The sequence below is a fragment of the Carassius auratus genome, chromosome 21, assembly GCF_003368295.1.
Source record: "Carassius auratus strain Wakin chromosome 21, ASM336829v1, whole genome shotgun sequence".
Lineage (NCBI taxonomy): Eukaryota > Metazoa > Chordata > Actinopteri > Cypriniformes > Cyprinidae > Carassius > Carassius auratus.
In genome coordinates this window covers 20987037-21009415 of record NC_039263.1, presented here as the reverse complement: position 1 = coordinate 21009415, position 22379 = coordinate 20987037, and the positions used below count along the sequence as shown (strand labels likewise).

The following is a 22379-nucleotide window of genomic DNA, read 5'->3' as shown; positions in this document are numbered from 1 at the left end:
CACTGAATCGGGCTCTTTCACATCTTGTTGTTTGTTTCAAACTGTGATTTGTATTTGTTCGCTCCGGTGCAGAAGGGACTTTGAGGAGAACTTCGCAGAAGAGAGCTCGGTTCAGTGTCGCTGTCAGTTAGGCTGTCCTCAGCGAGTCGCTTATATAAAATATCAAGCTGAAAGTCATCATAGCTTGCTTAGTATAGACCCAGCTCCCAACCCAACTTTGAGAATAGATTAACGGCGTTATTTTTTTATCGCCCGATAAGAGTCTCGCGTTAACGCAGCACATTAACGGCAATAACGGCCCACCACTAATATATATATATATATATATATATATATATATATAGACACACACACACACACACAGAAATAAGATATACTGAAGAAAGATCTGTGTGACCAAATATAGTAAATGTATTTAAAGGGTTGGAGATTCACTTGAAACTACTGCCATTTATAGGATTTAAACATTTAAATTACGTACAATATGCTATTGGCCTATGTAAAGAATCAGCAATATTAATACAATTTAAATAAATAAAATACACACACACACATAGAGCAAATGCGGACACGGTTCTACAGAAAGCTGATCTAAATGACAACCGATCTACTCTACCTTTTTGAGGACGTACCAGACCCCTACCACACTGCTGATTGCCAGGCATATCAGATCCTTGGTGTCAAACTCATAGTTGACGATCTCTGTGGGAGACAACAGGGACGTTCAAGAGTATTTCTACACCATACACACAAATGTAGTTGTGTAAATGTCCAAACACTTCTCACCCTCTTTGCCGTCTCCTGAGCCCTGGGTGAACAGCAGCTGGTACTGCTTATTTGGCCAGTTAGCAGGGAAAACTCGGCACATAAACGGACTGGGACAGCAAAACCAAAACAGTTAACCTAAATCATGTCATATCAAAAGCATTACACAACTCAAACTCATGAAACATTTTAGAAGCTCTACACATACCTCATTGTGTGAGACAGCGCTAATATTCCCAGCACAAAGAAATACATGGATAGCAGCAAGTTAATGTACTCTTGCGAGAAAATCTACAAGTAAAAGAAAAATACATTACAAAACCATTTTGTATTGCTTTTAAGCAAAGTTTATACAGTGTAACAGAGCAAAATATGTATATTACAATTAACAGAAAAGGTGTATTTTGTAAGTAAAGTGGTCTAGGGCTGGGGGATATAAAGGTGCTGTATGTAGGACTGACACCGAGTGCTTGAACTAGGCCAGGGCTCCTCAAACCTCTCCATGAAGTACCCCCAGCACTGCATGTTTTGTATGTCTCCCTATATCTGACACACCCATCTTTCAGTCTCCACTAATGAGCTGATAACTGAGGGAGACATACAAAACGTGCCCAGCAGGGGGGACTCCAGGACAGGTCTGAGAGCCACTGAACTAGGTATCGCACTCCAAATTCAAAATATTGGACAGTGTTTCTCTCACCGGGATAGGGTTAGTTCACCCAAAATGGAAAATTATGTCATTAATAACCGTGAGACCTCGGGTTCATCTTCTGAACACAGTTTAAGATATTTTAGATGTAGTCCGAGAGCTCTCAGTCCCTCCATTGAAGCTGTGTGTACGGTCTACTGTCCATGTCCAGAAAGAGAAGAAAAACATCATCAAAGTAGTCCATGTGACATCAGAGGGTCAGTTAGAATATTAGATGTAACTGGATCTTCTTGAACCAGTTCACCAAATCTAACTGAATCGTTTTAAACGGTTCACGTCTCCAAACCCATTAATCCACAAATGACTTAAACTGTTAACTTTTTTTAATGTGGCTGACACTCCCTCTGAGTTCAAACAAACCAATATCCCGGAGTAATTCATTTACTCAAACAGTACATTGACTGAACTGATGTAAAGAGAGAACTGAAGATGAACACCGAGCCGAGACAGATAACGAACAATAGACTGACTCGTTCACGAGTGAAGAACCGTTTCTGTCAGACGCGTCTGATTCGAGAACCGAGGAGCTGGTGATACTGCCCATGTGTGATTCAGTGTGAAGCAGACCGACACACAGAGCGTCTGAACTGAACTGATTCTGTGCTAGTGTTATGAGCGCGGGTAAACCGAAGACTTGAATCAAGGGCAATCATCGCAAATGACGCCATTACGTCAAGCGCAAAAGAACTGGTGAACCGTTTTCTTGAACAGGTTTATTGAATCGAAATGTCCGAAAGAACCACTGGTGATCCGAACACCGATGCGACCGGTTCTTCACTCGTGAACGAGTCATTATCTGGCTCGGCTCGGTGTTCATCTTCAGTTCTCTCTTCAAGTTTATTTGTATAGCGCTTTTTACAAAACAAATCGTTACAAAGCAACTTTACAGAAAATTATGTTTCTACAATATTTAGTAGTAGCTAGTAGTTTGTGCACATTTGATTCAGTTCTCTCTTCACATCAGTTCAGTCAGTCACTGTTTGAGTAAATGAATTACTCCGGGATATTGGTTTGTTTGAACTCAGAGGGAGTGTCAGCCACATTAAACAAGTTAACAACTTAAGTCATTTGTGGATTAATGCTTACTGGAGACGTGAACCTTTTAAAACGACTCAGTTCGATTTGGTGAACTGGCTCAAAAAGATCCGGTTTACATCGAATGATTCGTTCACGAACCGGATATCACAAACTGCTTTGTTTCGAACTCTCTCTCACACAGACACGGAAGAGAAGACGATGCTGAATAAAGTCATAGTTTTTGTTATTTTTGGACCAAAATGTATTTTCGATGCTTCAAAATATTCTAACTGACCCGCTGATGTCACATGGACTACTTTGATGATGTTTCTCTTATCTTTCTGGACATGGACAGTAGACCGTACACACAGCTTCAATGGAGGCACTGAGAGCTCTCGGACTACATCTAAAATATCTTAAACTGTGTTCTGAAGATAAACGGAGGTCTCACGGGTTTGGAACGACATGAGGGTGAGTTATTAATGACATAATTGTAATATTTGGGTGAACTAACCCTTTAAAATAAAGTGTGACCAAGCAGTGATATTACACTGCATGTACTGCAAGCTCACAAACGGACTGGTGTGTATGTTTGTACCTTTCGGCAGAAAACAACACCCTTCAAACTGAACACAAAAATTAAACAATTTGAAACATTGTGACTATGACTGAAGACACACACAGTCACCTTGAAAAAGAGATACAGGCCAAAGAGAGTGCAGCTGGCAATGATGGGGAATCGAGCAGCATCTCTGCTTGTGATGGTCTCGGGCATATCTGAAGCACTCTGAGAGAGAGAGAGAGATGGAGGGGGAGAGAGAGAGAGGGGGGGGGGGGAGAGATTGAGAGAGAGAGAGAGGGGGGGGAGAGATGGAGGGGGAGAGAGAGATTGAGAGAGAGAGAGAGGGAGAGAGAGCGCGGGGGGAGAGAGAGGGGGAGAGAGAGAGAGGGGGGGGAGAGAGGGAGAGAGGAGAGAGAGAGAGAGAGAGAGAGAGAGAGAGAGAGAGGGGGGGGGAGATGGAGGGGGAGAGAGAGATTGAGAGAGAGAGAGAGGGAGAGAGAGAGAGAGAGAGAGAGAGGAGAGAGGGGGAGAGAGAGAGGGAGAGAGAGAGAGAGAGAGAGAGAGAGACTGTTACAGTCCAGTACACACAGTCACACACAGGATATGAAACATGCAAATTATTAATAAGAAACCACGCTGTAATGATGATTATAACATTTAAGGGGTGTTTTAAAAAACAATTCTGAGGGTCATTAATATTGTGAAATTTAATCATTTAAAAGTGCTTTTCATTGAAATAGAAATCTTTTGTAACAATATAAATCTCTTCACTGTCACTTTTGATTCTTTAATGTGTCTTTTTGAAGGGTCTTCAACATTGATCAAATGTTTCTGGAACACCAAATCAACATATTAGAATTATTTCTGAATGATGATGTGAAACTGAAGACTGAAAACAGGGCTTTTAGACCGTGCCATTTCACAACCTTGCTGTTTTTCCTGTAGTTATGGTCAAATACATCATACTAAAAATATCTGTCTATGATGCTCAATCCAAAAGAGAGATGCTCTCATCTCAAGATATTCTTCTTCTCGATCCACACTGAGAAGCTCTCCAGAAAAAGCTCATGTCAACATTCAGCTGATGTAAAACTGCAAAAGGATCATCTTAAATGGTTGTTGACATTGTTACAAGAATCTTGCACACTTGCTTAGGCCAAATACAAAGCTTTGGATAAAAGTGTCTGCTAAATGCATTAAAGACGGCACACAGGGGTGATGGGAAGGTGATCACATTTACCTTCAGTATTACTTGCTTACACTTCATTTTGATGGTCCTCTTTAGACATTTTACTAACTAGAAGTAACTTAGCAGATTCTGCTTCATGCAGCTACATGTCTCCTGGACGGTTAGGATTGGGTTAGGGTTAGCAGAATAAGATGACATTATACCTGTAAAGTTTCTCATCGACCCATCCAAAATAAAGCAGACGGTCTACTAATCCTCTACTGACTGCTGCTTGTACGGACTTCCTGTTAGGAGAACAGACTATCAAAGTGTTCAGTGACTACAAGTGTTAGCTGTAAGGGACCGCATTCGGCTTTCATCCACTGAAAGTAGGTCAAATTCAACAAATTGGGCACAGAGTCGCACTGGGCTCCTAATGTCTCTGGGACTGAACCACATAGTCCTTTAAACTGAGGAACACCATATTAAAATGTTACTTTAAGAAAAGGAATTTAAAATGATATTGAGATATCTTTACTAGCATGTAATGCAACAAAGATGGCTGAAGAACAACAAATTCAATCATGTATAAATGGCTGTAACATGTTCTCTCCTGCTGCTTTGCCAGTTCATTCAGTAAAGACAGTTAACGATCTAGCTTCTGAGTACTGTTATTACCCCAACAACAGCAGGGTCAGGCAGTGTGTTTGTGTGGGCCGCGAGTTGAAAAAGGTTGGGAACCACTGACCAAGAGTAATATTACTACCCTGAACTTTGAGCCAGAATCTGCTGAAATGTAATATTGACCATATTGACCCGACTTTAAGATGAGCCTGATTACAAGACCACCCCCCTTTTCCAGATCAACCTTAAAAAAAATATTTTTTAATATACCAAATCTTGTTTTCTACTCTCTGTAAAACCTTTTTTTTTCTAAATTATTTTCGTTGCGTATTTTTTTTTATTAAAATTTTTGTTTTTAAAGTATGATACATATTGGTAAAATGTACCAACAATAATCACATTTAAAAATATACACTTTTTGATTCATCATAAAAGTAACAGGTAACCCTACGCTTCTTCTTCCTGGTGTGTTTCTCTCGCGATCTTCACCACACACACACACACACACACACACACATCATGACTCTGGGTTGTCGAGGGTGTATTACTGACGTGTCACAGTTTAGACCCTCAACACAAGACCACCGCGTACTTTCAGATCGTCTTATTCTGGGTCAATACGGCTGAGAGGAGAGACCGTGTACTGATGTTGTGAAGTGAGCTGGTCACTCACAGAAGCATCACTATAACACCGTGTCTTGTGATATAATAAATGCTTAATCTGCAAAGAAACACAAAAACATCTAACTTTTGAGCGTGGCAGCAGAAAGAAAGAATTTAAAACTTGCGTCTACTTCTCACACAGCTGTCATCTCGCTTCAGAAGGAACAAAACACAGAGAATCAGAGAGTTACACTGGTAAGAACATATTGACAAAGCGTCCAGAAAGCATACATAACACATATCAGAGGATGCAGTCATCGGTGTTAAACAGGTGATGTATTAGGTAACATATGTCCCTGTGACAGGCCTGCTCTCTCCATCCAGCGTGACTCTCGAGAGACTCGGACTCACGCACGGTTACCTTGCTCTTGGAGCAGCACACGGACCGCAGTGCTCCGAAGAAGATGGGCAGCAGGGCCATGAGCAGCAGGCTGCCGTACGCCAGAGCTGTGCCCTCGGGGCTGGACACGAAGCGGCCCGCGCTCCCGTTCACCGCGTCTGAGCCGTTACCGGCTGCGCCCGGCACCGCTGCGTCCTGCTCCACATCAGCCATGTTCCCGCGCCTTTAAACACTGCGAGGCCCAAATACAGTTGCGATGACAGTGTCAGCTGAGTGCGCTTCTCATTGAGCTGAGCTGGACACTCTCTTAAGGCCACGTTTCCTAACAACTCAACCGGCGCAGTCTCCGCGATCCTCTCGCGCTCTCTCACGCGCACTGCCCCCCGCTGGACCGGAGCAATCAGACACTAGCGGAAGGGGTTGTTGTTGTTTATTTATTATTGAAAAAACATAACAGCTTAAAAAAATAATAATATTATAACTATAAACAGTAGACAAAGAGTAAGTACAGTAAAAAGAAAGTAAAATAAACAGACAAAAGTAAAACAAAATAATAAAAAATAAAGTAATAAAAAAAAATACATAAAAAAATTGAGCCAGGGGTAAAATATAGAATTCTACGTCCTAAGAATATTATTATTCCTAAGGATTGATTTTTACTATTAGTGGTCTAACTACTTTGTACTGACCTTCTTCTCCTTCCACTTGCAATTTGCAGTCTCTTCTGCTCACCAAAGCTTCATGATCCAAAATACATCAAATTCACTAGTATTCTGAAATATTTCTACAATATAAAATAACTATTTAAATATATTTTAAATGCAGTTTATTTCTGTGATGCTCCGCTGTATTCCCAGCATCATTCCTCCAGTCTTCAGTGTCACATGATCTTCAGAAATCAGAATAATATGATGATTTACTGCTCAACAAACATTTCTGACTATTATCAATGATGGAGACAGTTGTGTAATTTTGGGGATTTTTTGATGAACTGAAATTTCAAAACAATAGCATTTATCAGGATAAAAAGCTTTACATTTTACACTACCGTTCAACTTTGGGGTCAGTAAGAATTATAATTATTATTTATAACTTCCTTGTTCCAGAAAGTTATAAATAGTTTTTTCAAATAGTTTTTGCTGAAAGTAAAGTTTCATAGCTTAATTATTTAGTTAATATTTTTTAGGGCTGTCAGTAGATAGATTAATTCACACTCATTGTGAAACTAAGCCATTTATCTTATTTAATACATTATTTTGTCATCATTTTCTATATCCAGCCATATCGAATGAAGGGTGACTGACTGTAAGATTAAAGGTATTTTCTGTGAGCTTTATTTTCAAGGCAAATTTAGGTGTCTTTCCAAAATAAATAAATAAATATATATATATATATATATATATATATATATATATATATATATATATATATAGATATATATATTTGGAGACTCCAAAAGGGACACCAAATAACCTAAATATATAAGGAAAGTCAAAATTCACAGTGTATATATGGTATGATAGATAAAATCATATCTGAACTGAATAGCGTGGGTATTTGGCATCATTAATTGGTGCCTGGTTATCAGGGTTTGAGGAGATAGTTATAGAGTTGTTCGTGTTTATTGCCTAGATCAGAGTCCCGCATGTGCCAAACTGATAATAATTGATTTAACAGGTGGAATATTATTCATGCTTTCATTTGTGGTGCAGGTAATCAATAATCACAGGCGAACTTTGGGTCCAATAGCCAACACTATTTAGACCAGGGGTGTCAAAACCATTTTAGGTTGAGGGCCGGATCAGAGAAAATGTCCCCTTAAGCGGGCCGAATTACCTTTTGTTAAACCCTAGTTTGCTTACAGTTACATTAATATTAAACCAACCAAGGTGCAATCTCAAAAACACACTAACATGACAACCACAAAATATGGCAATTATCACTATAGAAAATAAATAAAATAAAAATAAAAACACCTTAACAAAAACAAAGACATTTTATTGCACACCCCTAAAATAATCTAGCACCATCTTTGAAAAAAGTTTTCATAGGTTTTTTTAGTTTGTAGTTAGTATAGTTAAGCCTGTGATGGTTAAATAAATATGACAATAAAGCCACCAGTAGATGGCAAGTCAAGTCACCTTTATTTATATAGCGCTTTCAACAAAATACATTGCGTCAAAGCAACTGAACAACATTCATTAGGAAAACAGTGTCTCAATAATGCAAAATGATAGTTAAAGGCAGTTCATCATTGAATTCAGTGATGTCATCTCTGTTCAGTTTAAATAGTGTCTGTGCATTTATTTGCAATCAAGTCAATGATATCGCTGTAGATGAAGTGTCCCCAACTAAGCAAGACAGAGGCGACAGCGGCAAGAAACCGAAACTCCATCGGTGACAGAATGGAGAAAAAAACCTTGGGAGAAACCAGGCTCAGTTGGGGTCAGTTCTCCTCTGACCAGACGAAACCAGTAGTTCAATTCCAGGCTGCAGCAAAGTCAGATTGTGCAGAAGAATCATCTGTTTCCTGTGGTCTTGTCCTGGTGGTCCTCTGAGACAAGGTCTTTACAGGGGATCTGTATCTGGGCTCTAGTTGTCCTGGTCTCCGCTGTCTTTCAGGGCAGTAGAGGTCCTTTCTAGGTGCTGATCCACCATCTGGTCTGGATACGTACTGCATCCGGGTGACTGCAGTGATCCTCTGATCTGGACACAGACTGGATCTGGTGGCTACGGTGACCTCGGAACAAGAGAGAAACAGACAAATATTAGCGTAGATGCCATTCTTCTAATGATGTAGCAAGTACATAGGGTGTTATGTGAAGTGTTTCAGGTTCTGGTTTACCTAATTAATGCAGCCTAAAAATCCTTTAACGGATCTGGATATTAAAAGCATATTAGTATGTTATGTGTATGCCAGGTTAAAGAGATGGGTCTTTAATCTAGATTTAAACTGCAAGAGTGTGTCTGCCTCCCAAACAATGTTAGGTAGATTATTCCAGAGTTCAGGCGCCAAATAGGAAAAGGATCTGCCGCCCGCAGTTGATTTTGATATTCTAGGTATTATCAAATTGAGTTTTGAGAACGTAGCGGACGTAGAGGAGTATAATGTAAAAGGAGCTCATTCAAATACTGAGGTGCTAAACCATTCAGGGCTTTATAAGTCATAAGCAATTTTTTAAAATCTATACGATGTTTGATAGGGAGCCAGTGCAGTGTTGACAGGACCGGGCTAATATGGTCATACTTCCTGGTTCTAGTAAGAACTCTTGCTGCTGCATTTTGGACTAGCTGTAGTTTGTTTACTAAGTGTGCAGAGCAGCCATCAAGTCTTAGACAGTGTTCTAGGTTAATACATGCAGTGTTTTTAGGTCCTATAATTAACACCTCTGTTTTTTTCTGAATTTAGCAGTAATAAATTACTCTTTTTTATATCGACTATGCATTCCATTAGTTTTTCAAATTGGTGTGTTTCACCGGGCTGCGAGGAAATATAGAGCTGCGTATCATCAGCATAACAGAGAAAGCTAACACCATGTTTCCTGATGATATCTCCCAAGGGTAACATGTAAAGTGTGAAGAGTAGCGGCCCTAGTACTGAGCCTTGAGGTACTCCATACTGCACTTGTGATCAATATGATACATCTTCATTTACTGCTACGAACTAATGGCGGTCATATAAGTACGATTTAAACCATGCTAATGCACTTCCACTGATGCCAACAAAGTGTTCAAGTCTATGCAAAAGATTGTTGTGGTCAATTGTGTCAAACGCAGCACTAAGATCCAATAAATGTCAGCCACATTAAAAAAGTTAACAGCTTAAGTCATTTGAGGATTAATGCGTATTGGAGGCGCAAACCTTTTAAAACAATTCGGTTAGATTTGGTGAACTGGTTCAAAAAGATCCGCTTACATCAAATGTTTCGTTCGCGAACTGGATATCACAAACTGCTTTGTTTTGAACTCTCTAACAACAGACATAGAAGAGAAGACAATTCTGAATAAAGTCGTAGTTTTTGCTATTTTTGGACCAAAATATATTTTCGATGCTTCAAAATATTCTAACTGACCCTCTGATGTCACATGGACTACTTTAGCCCCTTTCACATTGCATGTTGGACCCGCAATATTTCCGGAACATTGCCGGGTCGCCTTCTGTGTGAAAGCAACCACGTCCCGCGATTGATTACCGAATTGAACCCTGGTCGGGGACCTAGTAACATTGCGGGGTTCGACCCGGGACGAGCACTGTGTGAACAAAAGCCAGATCTAATTCCGTGTCGAAGTGATAACGCGCGTTATCGCGCGACTCTTTTACCAGCTGTTTTGAAGGAACGAAAACACATGTGCAAACTGTAATGAAGCAGAGATCAGTTAGTTCTTCACTTTCCGCGCTGACGCCGAGATCGTTTGCTTGCTTCAGTGAAAGTATAACGTGCCTAGCGTTGTCGACTCGTACATTACACGTCTCGCGCTGATGTCACGTGTCGTTACGGGATCTTCAAGGGAAAGTGAAAGTGAAAGTGGAAAAAAAAAAGTGAAAGTGAAGTGACATTCAGCCAAGTATGGTGACCCATACTCAGAATTTGTGCTCTGCATTTAACCCATCCGAAATGCACACACACAGAGCAGTGAACACACACACACACACACACACTGTGAGCACATACCCGGAGCAGTGGGCAGCCATTTATGCTGCGGCGCCCGGGGAGCAGTTGGGGGTTCGATGTCTTGCTCAAGGGAACCTAAGTCGTGGTATTGAGGTGGAGAGAGAGCTGTACATGCACTCCCCCCACCCACAATTCCGTCCGGCCCGAGACTAGAACCCACAACCCTTCGATTGGGAGTCCAACCCTCTAACCATTAGGCCATGACAAGGGTTGTGTGTGAAAGCACGCACATATACCGGGTCATCACTGGCAGTGTGAAAGTGCAAAATCTAGCGACCAGGGAACAATTGCAGGAACACTTTACCCCTTTATTTGCCAGAATGGCAGTGTGGAAGGGGCTTTTGATGATGTTTTTCTTATCTTTCTGGACATGGACAGTAGACCGAACACACAGTTTCAATGGAGGAACTGAGAGCTCTCGGACTAAATCTAAACTGTGTTCTGAAGATAAACGGAGGTCTCGCTGGTTTGGAACGACATGATGAGGGTGAGTCATTAATGACATAATTTTTATTATTCGGTGAACTAACCCTTTAATGCAGCACTTGAGTACAAATGGAGCGAGACGTAGCCGCGATTGGTCCTCCAGTCCACCAGTGGCGCTATTCGTTTCCGGTGACGCGTAGCGTGGCTTCTTGCCGCCGTCTGCGTCACGCCCCTCTCACGGACAAAATGGAGGAAACACTCCGTGTTTGTTTGTTTGTTTGAGTGCAATAGATATTAATAATAATCAATAATACATTTACTAACGTAAATCAGAGCGTGCATGTAAAAGCAGACATTACGCTGTGTGGAGTGAGCCTGCGTTGAAGGGTGAGTTTGATTCGAAACCGTTGCTATGGATTTGCATTAGATAAATTAGACACGCGAGACGCAGTGTTCATATTGTAGCACGAGGAGAACGTTGCAAAGTATATTGTATGTCCTCGTATGAATATATTAAGATATTATGTCGTTGGAAGCACACAATTACGATCATTAATTTATCAGCTGATGTTTGTGATCAGTAAATGTTGTAAAGGTCTCTAATCTTAGCAGACGGGTCAGTAAATTTACTTTGGTTCACCGAGTTCGCAGTATCTCTCAACCTTTCTACAATATTTGCTTTATTGTAGGAGCAATGCAAAGTTTGGGCTCCCTTTAACTCAAAATGTTGGTTTACTCTGTTTTTCATGTGCACCCCCATCCAAAAAAAAAAAAAACACAGGATAAATAATAGAGTGGTAGATTACCAGAAAATTATGAGCATCGCAACTACAAATTATATATTAACAGATTGTATCCTTCCGTTTTGAACTTTAATACAGATTTGATATTGGTTGATATTAGCTGTCAACCACTCAGTCACTATGGTGAGAAAACAAAGGGCTGAAGAAGAGAGAAAACGACCTGAAGTTCAGCTCTCGTTTGGTGAGGCTTAGGATGCTGTATGCACTCTTATATTTTATTTGTATATTTCAGCTCTGCCAGTGGCACAGAACGGCTGGCAGCTAGCGATGTTGTCTAAAATGATATTTCTGTTCTCTGGGATTTTATCTGTAATCATAATGTGACTGAATGCTACTGTGCATTATCTTGAGCACTACAGTGGACAGCTGACTACTACAATCTTTTATATTCTTCATATTCTGTGTGGTGGTCAGTTCAATCTCAGAAATTAATCTTTTCCAATAACTTTAATTTTTATCTTTTATGGTAAGTTTTACCTCAGCCATTTTTTTATATTTAATCAATCAATTTAATATTGTAAACCTAAATTATTAATGTTTCGTTTACATTAGGGTAAGCAGTAATATGCTTTTCCCTCTCTTATCATGTGATTTGAGAGGGTGTTTATTTTATGTTTTGCCGTGGGACTTCTGCTTTTTAACTCTTGGAGTGACCTGCCTGCAGAAACATGGAGCTGGGATCGCATTTTTGATTCAACTTTCTATTGGACTTTAAACATTCAATTAAATTAAACTTTATTTGAATAGCGCTTTTTACGATACAAATCGTTAAACTTTACAGAAAATGTAATTTCTACAGTACTGTTGTCTCGGTACCAATTTCGGTACCAAAGCAAAACACAAAAATATTCTAATAATAAAAAAATAAAAAAACTTTTTATCACTAAAAATAAAACCAATACCATTCTTTATACTTATTTACAATTATATTTAAAGTTTTTCTACAAGTAATATAATTATGAAAAACAGTAAACAAGTTTCACCCAAATTTAATTTGTCTTTTAATTAATGAAATGTAAACATTTAAGGTTTAAACATGGGAAACATTTGTTTTATAAAAGTTTTATTAATTTTTGCCACGGTAGTAGCAGTATCACACACATTCTACTAAATAATTAATATTTCTAGCACAATGCCTTTGTGTAAAAATGAACTTTTATTTTGACGGGCTACTTTTATTTTGACACTGGTTTTGCTCAGAAGAAACGGTAAAATGCTTGTGGAGTGACTCAGAACAGTTCTGGTGATGTAGTTTATGTATTTATGTCCTCATTGAGACGGCAGATGCTGAAATTACTGCAAGCATCAAGCGCTTCAGTCGATGTAGTAAACAAACCCTTCATTCATTCACACAGAGACACGCAGAACATGCAGGATTCAGGTTTCAAACAACTTCTGCTGCTTAACATTTACAGACACTGGTCCATATGGAGATTTGATTAATTTATGCTAACTTTGACAAATTCGGTGACTGTCCATATTAAAATGTAAGTTTCATTATCATGACTGGATTTTGAGATTACGTCTGCGTTTTCTGCTTCACTGAAATCATAGAGCTGTGTGCATCAAGAACCGGGTTGACCGGGTCCTCGGTACCACCAGTACTTGAAGAAACCTGGTACTGTCACATTTTAATTTTTAGTACCGACTTGGTACCGAAGTACCGGGTCTTTTGACAACACTATTCTACAGTATTTAGTGGTAGCTTATCAGTGGTTTGTGCAAATGGCAGAAATGTATGGAAAATCAATTAATGACATACCTAATCAAACAGACAATGAACACTATTAACAGTAGGGCTGTGCAATTGATCGCATTTGATTGTCATGCGCATCTCGTCAGTAGAGCTGGTCCCATGATTAGACAAACCACCATCACCTGCTTTCAGATTGAACTACACTAGGCCCCAGTTCACTGACAATTCACCCTCATAATTGCAGATGAATCGCATTCGATGTTGAACGACATATTGCCTAGCTTGTCAGCCTTGTGAAAATCTTATTTGCTTTTTTTTTAATATTGTTTTACATGTTCTTGTTAAGAAACGCAGGCATGTAAACATGTTCGGGGGAAAGTTGGCTCCTTAGTCTGTTAACAATAAGAGAAAACGTCGGGACTCACAAATAACTGTGTGCTAAGTGAATACGTTTTGTGAAGCACATGGCTCCAGCAAGAACGGTTCCCACTCGTCTCGGCTGGACTCTCTGTAATCATCGCTGAAGAACTGGCTCAGCCTTTTCAAACAATGTTCTTGAATTCAGTCACTTTCTGTGATTCTTCACGGCAAACAATTTTAAATAGGTGCTGTCTTTATAAATAAACCACAGATTTGAGTTTTAAACAACTACATTCTCACCTAAAATACTTTTAAAATTACATTTCATGACACAATAACAGTAATATTTTGGAAATGAGCCGAATAAATGGTGGTTGAACTCAACCAATCAGGATGTCTAGCGCTCAAGTCCCGCCCCCGAATGTTCCGGAACTTTGAAAAAGTACCACCTCGCCAGCAGGGACTTTCTGAGGGGCATTTCTTTACCCTGCACATTATTTAGTTCCTGGTTCCTGCGGTGGAAACACACTGAGTACCAGCCCAAAGTCCCTAGTTCCTGGGTAAAGTCCCTGCTGGCGAGGTGGTACTTTCAAGTTTCAGAAATCGGGGACTGGACTTGGGTGCTAAACATTCTGATTGGTTGAGTTCATGCAGCATTAGTCGATAAATCAAATAATCGCTAGGGATGCACCGATCATGATTTTTCATGGCCGATTCCGATACCGATTTCCAATTTTTTTTAATTTATTTTTTATCTTTAAGCAACAAACAAGAAAGAAGTAAAGTGTGCATAAACAAGATGTTTATTTGGTATTTAATAGGCCACACTTGCTTTTGGCTATTGAAAACAATAACTGCAACCATCTGAAATTAACAGCTACATTACAGACATCAGCTTTTAGCTTTTGTTTCTGAATTGGGTTGAAACTACAGAGAACTGGCCTTAAATTAAAGATTAGCTTTAACCATGTGAAATTAAAGACAATAACTGCATAGCTCTACAATCCACACAACACAACCAACACACTTTCAATAAGAGGTTTCTTGATCAGCTTTCAGTATTTTAGTTTTTAAATTTGGTTTTAAATAAAAAAGGTCTTTACCACTGTCTTTATTTACAGACTAAATAAAAGTATGCTATATAAATAGATTATTCCAAAATGTTAAAATCAAATAATGTTGGTGCGAATAAAACAAAGATGCAAAATGTTTTCATTCATCCAATAAAAATAAAAAAAATTAGGGTAATGATTCACATCTATATTTTTTTCACTTGAGCCAATGAAGAATAAGTATTCTCTCAAGTGAAAAAATATAGATGTGAATAATTACCCTAATTTTTTTTTAATTGGATGAATGAAACACTTTTTCTCGGTGTGCTACAGCAGGTGATTTTTAAATCAAATTAAGTCTATGTAATTTTAAGGTAAAATAAAAATAATCAACTGTCGTTTACTTCTGGCTTTTCAAGTTACACTTTACAAAAAATAAAAATTAAGTTTTGTCACAGTTTAGTCCGTTTCGTTTCTCATCCAACACGTGAGAAGTTGATCTATCTCTTCACGGTCTACTCGTGTTCAGGGTGGGGACCGGTAACAGTAAGCTCGCGCAGCGTCAGTGCGCACAGGAAAGGCTCTTATGTGTGCGTCAGTACACCAACGGCTGATCGCTTCCTGCTCTCTGTGCCTCAGACATGAAGCTCTGCATTTCCAGTGCTGATCGGCTGCCCGTGTCCTGCGCACAGATTTCCAAATACTCTTCCAGACAAATGAAATGGCGAACGATTACAATGTAGTCTTTGAACGCGAGCAAACTTCCGGAAAAATTGGCCTAAAGAAGACCAAAAACCGGCCGGTTCCGATTTATGGCCGGTCAACCGGTGCATCCCTAATAATCGCACAATAAAAAATATTTGATCGATAATTTTTTCTGCTGCGATAATTCTTTTTTCAATACTTATAAAAAAAATGTAGCATGATATAGGTTAGTCTGGAGCGCAGCCTGTGGAGAGCCCGCGGTAGAAAACACCCTCTCTGATGGCACAGATGTCCCGGGGAAAAAGAGATAATGTCTCTGATAGCGCCTTTCATTTGCTTGTGGAAGTTTGCGTCTTATATTGCATTGTACTTGCACTACTGCTTTATTTTAATACCGTGTAGAATATTTTGCAAGTAACTTCGTTGCCCTTTCTGTCAAAATGGGCCTACTTTTCGCGCTCTTCATTTGGCTTGCTCAGTTATTTCTAAAGCGCTCGGGCATTTGCGTTCCTGAGGCGTCTGTCGTTGCTAAGGATCCATCAGCTGCGATCTCTGTTACAACCTGCTTTTATACAGCCTTTGGGTTACAAGAAAATTTCAGTAATGGATTCACCACTGAAAAACCCTTGCTGTAACTCGGCTACAGGATTTATTTCAGAAGAAATAAAAAAACTGCAGTGTTTGGGTGCACCCCATTTTTCAAAAACAACATGGAGTTTCACCCTGAAGGAAGCTGATTGCGTTGGTTCGTTTCACATGACCTGGTGCGCTTGCGTCATTCTGAAAAGCTAAGATGTTCTTGATGTGGTGCGGATGGGCCTGGAAAAAGGCCCCTTCATCGAGCTCCTTCATCGGTCAAAATGTTTACTTCCGGTTAAAGGTTAAACGGTTAATATGAGCATCCCTAACTGGAATATAAACAATATAACATACAAAATTACCGTATTTTTCGGATTATTATTAGTCACCCCTGAGTATAAGTCGCATTAGTCCAAAAATACGTAATGAGAAAAAAAAAAAAAAAAAGTCGCACTGGACTATAAGTCGCATTTATTTAGACCCAAGATCCAAGAGAAAACATTACCGTCTCCAGCCGTGAGAGGGCGCTCTGTGTTCAGTACAATTTATCGTCCAGCAAAATTGTTATCGTGACAGGCCTAATTGTGATTTCAACCACCATTTATTAAGACCATTTTCAAAATATTACTGTTAATGCGATCTCAGATCTTTGTGCGAGTAATGTGTGTGTGTGTGTGTGTGTGCGCACGTGCACGTAAATATTAAGCCGAAAAACTCTATTTAAATATGAATCCTGCATGTTCTGCGTGTCTGTGTTAATGAATTTTGATTTGAGTAAAACTAGCTCATATCACATCATAGACTGTAGTATCACATACACAGAACTGTAACGGTAAACCCCTCAAAATAAGTGTTTGCAGAAATCTATCACTATTGTTCAGCAGAATGTACATAGCCTACTACTACTACTACTATTAAAAACACATTTCTTCCATGTTTTATTTTTAATAGTAAATCCCCTTTGTTTACCAAATAATAAAGTTTGCTTAATTTTCAATAAAAGATAAATTAAAGGAATGTTTTATTGCCTTCATTTGATAACCAGAAAAATTTAAATACACATAATTTCACAATTTACAGATTTACTTGCATGAGACTTGCCTAAACACACTTTGGTATGGGTTAAATGTTGCCTTGTGAAAGCAAGCAATCTGCAGGTCCAGAAGCACCCATATGACCCTTATCCACTGCATGGTACAGCTCGGCCTGGTGTGTGTCCACCGGGGTTTAGAGTGGGTGGGATTATAGTTTCACCGCTTCTGCCACGAGTCCTAAAAAACACTTTTCATTCCGCATCGCCCCATCAAGCTCTCGCTGGATCCGCTCCTCTGCTATCAACGAGAGGAACGTCTGTACTTCCGCAACAGACAAGATACTTCAAAACCGTTGTGTTCGGTCCTTCGCTGTCTGTGCTGATGTAAATCCAGGTCCTGTTGTGTTTGTGTCAGTTCAGTGACGACTCTCTCCGTGCATCTGTGATCAGAAGAGTTCACACATCATGCTAACACTCAACCCAAGTGGTACTACAAAACAGTAGCAGGTACTGTACCCAGTGGAAACCCCTCCAAAAAGGGACCTGTACCGTGCCGTAGCATGCAGTGGGAGAAGCACCAGTGTGTTGCTTAACTTGGCTTTTGTTTAGAGTCTGGAACAGAAGCATAATTTTGACAATAAGTGGTTCAGTTTGTAATTTAATTCCACAGCTGTTGATCTGGTCTAGTTGTTGTTGAATAGGTCCTGTGCAGTGGAAGCTAACAGTGAGGATAATGTTGTACTTCATCTCAGATGGATGAGGAAGGCTCCAGCGCTGCGACGGTCAACAAGTCCTGGGGCTTCCGCCGGACCACCATCGCCAGGCGGGAGTTCATGCAAGCCGTGGGCTCGGTGGACAGCAGCCCTCCGGTCCAGCGCCGCAGGGGACGGCCGCCCCGGGGACGGGGACGAGGGCGGGGTCGGGGGGGCGAGGACGCCTGCCTGCACTCACTCCTGCAGCCGATCGCTCAAGCAGTGAGAATGAAGCTGGGGAAACTGTGCCGTGTGAGGAGTTCATCAGTGAAGGAGTCCCGTCAGATCGAGCCGAAGACAGCGATGATCTCAACCTCCAAGAGATTCGGAAGAGGGCTGTGGCTCGAAAGATGCAGGAACTCAAGCATGAGGCTGATGCTGCTGCCCAAGGCCCAGCAGATCTGGACGCAGGGCTGGGGTTACTGCTGCAGTCAGAAGACCCATCAGGAGGAGGAGAGGTGTGCTCCTCCACAGCCACTTCTGGAGCTCAGGACACCACTGCAGGGGGAAGAGCACTGGAAGAACTGCAGGAGTTATCTGAAAACAGTGAGGAAGACACTGAGAGGAACAATCCACACGCTGTCTGCTGCACATGTCAGCAAGGACACAGTAACAGGTGAGCATTATGGGATGTTATTTTGCAATGATCAGTCACTGTTACTCAAGAAGGAGCTCATTTAGTCTGTGGTGTGATTCGTGAAACATGAATGTAGTGCAGCAGGTTATAGTTCCCCGGATGAGAGGCAGCTTCATCTAAACAGTGTTTCTCTGAGAGTATATTTAACAACAGTCCAGTACAAGTAGATAAACATACCCTACATAAGCACACTTCCGGTTTTGAACTCCGATTATAAATGGCTATATACCTCTTGTAATTAAATCGATCAGCGCATGGCCGGATAAGACCAAATTGGGCCTGATGTTGCAAAGGGACTATTGTTTTTCTATGCATTGGTCCATGTGCATTCGATATCTACGTACATGCACAAGAAGAGACGCAAACAGCCAGTTATTACTGAACATGAATAATAATAATGAAATATCATAAAAACTCAATATTAATATCAAGCTATGTAACATCAACATTCAATAGCAATTGTCTGAAAAATGCATATTGTTACTCTGTCTACTGCGCTAGTGCTGCTTACTTGTATTGCTGTTTTTGAGCTTTAGCAAGCGCGAGTTCTTCGATCGTGTCACTGAAGTCAAGGATGCGCAGCAGCTCATGCTCACAAACTCTTAGCCTTTCCTGCCCAACTGAGGACCTTTGATTATTCCCAACTCTGAGAAGCTCCTCTCGCCGGGGCATTGGACACCATCATGCACAGATAGATACGCTAACCAATTTCAACATTTCAAGATTTAACGACGACAACAGCTTGTTCAAGCTTCACAGTCACGGTTTCTGAGTGAAACGAACGGTCTCGGCTCATTCTGACCGATTAATAATCAGTTAAACGGTTTAAAAAGTCATTTATTTATTTTCAGTAAATTATCAAAATATTTAAAAACGTCTGCTGCATGGTTAAAATATGCTACGTGTATATAAAACAAATAGTTTTTAGAGAAAAAAGATTATTTAATTCAGAAGTAGACCTAATGTTTACAAACAGTAAAATAAACACTGTAAACATAGCCAGGCTATTCCCCTCCCTCCACAACAAATCATTTCAGTTAACAGTGTTTAGAAAAGAACAAGAGTTAAACATATAAGAAGCTATAGCAATATTAACGACAGACCAAAACGTATTCGTTTAGGCTAAACAAATCTGGGTCTCTGGACACTAAATCAGATGCTTCCTTATTTGTGATTGGATTTGAATGACAGATTATGTACTTCACTCACGTTGCAATATCCACGTCCAACTAAATGTTTTACATATCACGGCAGTGCGGTGATAACACCGCGTTTATCTTGTTATAATGTTTGACTGACTGTATTTTATTCTGGTAATAAACCGGCTGCACTGTCAAGGTAGCAACGCTTTACATTTACATTTTATAATTTGGTAGACGCTTTTATCCAAAGTGACTTACAAAGCACGCTCAGCTTAACTGTGTGTGCGCATGCTTGATTTTATTATGACTCCTTTTAGTAACTGACAAGCTAGGCGTTTTAAACGAATCAGTCTGATTTGGTTAAACTGATTGAAGTGGTTAAATCAAACGATTCGTTTGTGAACCGGACATCACTAGTACAAAGGGAGGAGATATTGATATGTAGTGTATTAAATCTGTGCGTTAGTTTATGAGCCTTTTCTTTGAACGGTTATACACCTCAGTTACTGTGCGCTCTTGAAGAGAGTTTCATGGTTTTGAGTAGTAACCAAACACAGTTTGAACACTGAATGGAGGATGACAGACAGAGCCGCAGAGAGAACTTGAATCTAACGAATTAAACATTGATCTGTAACTCACACTGAACTATGAAGCAGCTTCTGAGCACTAGAAATATACTCTCGTCTAAAAACGTGTTGGTGCTTTATAATGTTTTTGTGTCTTTCGTGGGGCTCAACAATAACACGCTAGTACACACACAGTACCAGATTAGGATTGTTCTCGTCTGACCGCTACACAATCCACAGAAGATGCAGGATCGGAGCCGAGACGATGCCGAGTCTCGGGTCGATGCATCTCTAACCCCAACCGTAGATAGACTGAGCTGCTGAAAGAGATCCGCTGATGGGATGTGCACGAGCAGAGCAGCTTTACTGAGTCTCGTCCTGCTGAACATGCATTACAGTTTGTTTTATCTTGGAAAATAAAATGTGATCTTTTTGTGTGAGAGATTCAGATTTTATTTGAATATAACGTTTTGTACTAAAAATGTCTCAGTAGATTTTGATGAGCTAATAGGTGTGTTTACCCCATCAGTATCAACCATCTTACTTTTGGGATTTTAGAGTGAAGTTTATGTAAGATGATCCATACTCTCTTCAGAGCTATTGCAAGAGGTGTCTGTGCTCTTACTGGTGATGCTGTAGAGTCAGGTTCTCACTCTGCACCGTGTGTGATTTTGGAGTGAGCTGTGAGCTTTATATGATGTATGATCTGTTATCTTTGTTCTTCAAGCTGCTTTATGAATCGATTGAAATGATGCACATGTGTTTTAGCCCCTCCCAAGCTAACGGCTCCATCTCTTAGGTCGATGATCTGCTGTGACTCCTGCCGAACATGGCGTCATGTCGACTGTGCTGGTGTCGCAGAGACTTGTGCTCATCTCCTGCAGAGAAACGGAGGATATGTTTGTCCCTCATGCTCTAATGACCAGGACGCCATGAGAACCAACGGGCTTAGCCAAAAAAGTGAAATCGACTCCACTCATATGGTAATCTTTTATCCTGATTATCTGCTTCTGAGTTAGTAGGTGTGATAGACTATGAACAGTGTGTGTCCCAGAAAGCATGCTTAACTTACCACCTGCTAAACCCTGAACTCTCGGCTGATTCACCCAAACCTTAATAAAGACATCCGTACCGCGGTTTGACTGCGATGTGCAATGCTCATGTTTATTCAGTGACATCATTTCCTTTTGACGTTTAATCCAGTCGCATCACTACTCTTGTCTTTCCATTCCCAACTGTAGATCTCTTGAAATTATAATGAAGACATTTCAATACAATACTAGACATCGTTATTGTCAACGATGGTTGAAATTTGTCTTTGACCACACCAGCAAAAGACCAAAACACACTTACAGACACACAAATACCATTATACTGAATCACATAGCTTTTTGATTTATAAATCCGATCGCAGAAGGTACATCTTTTATAAATATTTATCTTTGTCTTTGCTCTGGGCACTAAAAATCACCTCCCAGATGGCAGTAAAATATAATATACTTTAATATACTCTCCAGTTTCCCAACACATCCTGAGGTAGAAACCTCACCCGACTGGCTCCCCGGTCTGCTAATGATTTTACTCGCTGTATTAGTGACCCAGATTACCATTTTTATTTTGGGAACCAAAATCCGTTATTCTGGAGTTGGTCCAAAAAGAGAATGATTACATGAGTATGATGATATTGTGTAATATTGTCAAGCAGGCGTTTTTCATTTGTGTGGACAAATAAAATGATCTTCTGTTTTCTCACCGATGAAAAAGCATACAGGCGGGACTCTTTACAGTGGAGAAAAAACAATAGACATTATCTAGACTGCATCTTGTCTAGTTTTAGAGCAGTTCATGGGCTATGGGTGTTTTTTTGTTTGGTTTCCTTTTGTGGCTTTTTGATTTTTTTAGAAACTCCTTTTAATATCAAGCACACCCCACTCTTAACTGTCTGATTCATCAATGTCTCCATTACTTCCAAGTTAATAACTTAAAATCCTGCGAACCGAAAGCTGTGTGGATTTATTTATATTTGGACTAAAATAGGACCATAAGACAAATCGGTTGTTCTCGCGAGTGACCATCACGCAGTGTGAATGAGCAAAGACACGATCTG

At 40.1% G+C, this 22379-nt stretch overlaps 2 protein-coding genes across 6 annotated transcripts in view; one reads left to right on the top strand and one right to left on the bottom strand.

Annotated features, from left to right (window-relative positions):
* LOC113038896 (minor histocompatibility antigen H13-like) overlaps positions 1–6221 on the bottom strand; it is a 29275-nt gene extending 23054 nt beyond the window's left edge. The window contains exons 1-5 of the mRNA XM_026196686.1: positions 5870–6221; positions 3180–3278; positions 974–1056; positions 787–875; positions 617–702 (exon numbers count right to left, since the gene is read on the bottom strand). Of these exons, the coding sequence (XP_026052471.1) occupies positions 617–702; positions 787–875; positions 974–1056; positions 3180–3278; positions 5870–6061 (549 nt within the window). The 5' untranslated portion in view covers positions 6062–6221. The remainder of the gene's footprint in view (positions 1–616; positions 703–786; positions 876–973; positions 1057–3179; positions 3279–5869) is intronic.
* A 4925-nt stretch (positions 6222–11146) lies between these two features.
* The window catches only part of LOC113038894 (death-inducer obliterator 1), a 28906-nt gene continuing 17673 nt past the window's right edge, over positions 11147–22379 (top strand). For 2 of the 5 annotated variants that reach the window (XM_026196684.1, XM_026196680.1), the window contains exons 1-3: positions 11147–11334; positions 17928–18543; positions 21072–21255. In XM_026196684.1, the coding sequence (XP_026052469.1) occupies positions 18278–18543; positions 21072–21255 (450 nt within the window). In that variant the 5' untranslated portion in view covers positions 11147–11334; positions 17928–18277. Of the gene's footprint in view, positions 11335–11828; positions 11932–17876; positions 18544–21071; positions 21256–22379 lie in introns of all 5 variants that reach the window. The other 3 variants (XM_026196681.1, XM_026196682.1, XM_026196683.1) reach the window with 3 other exon arrangements.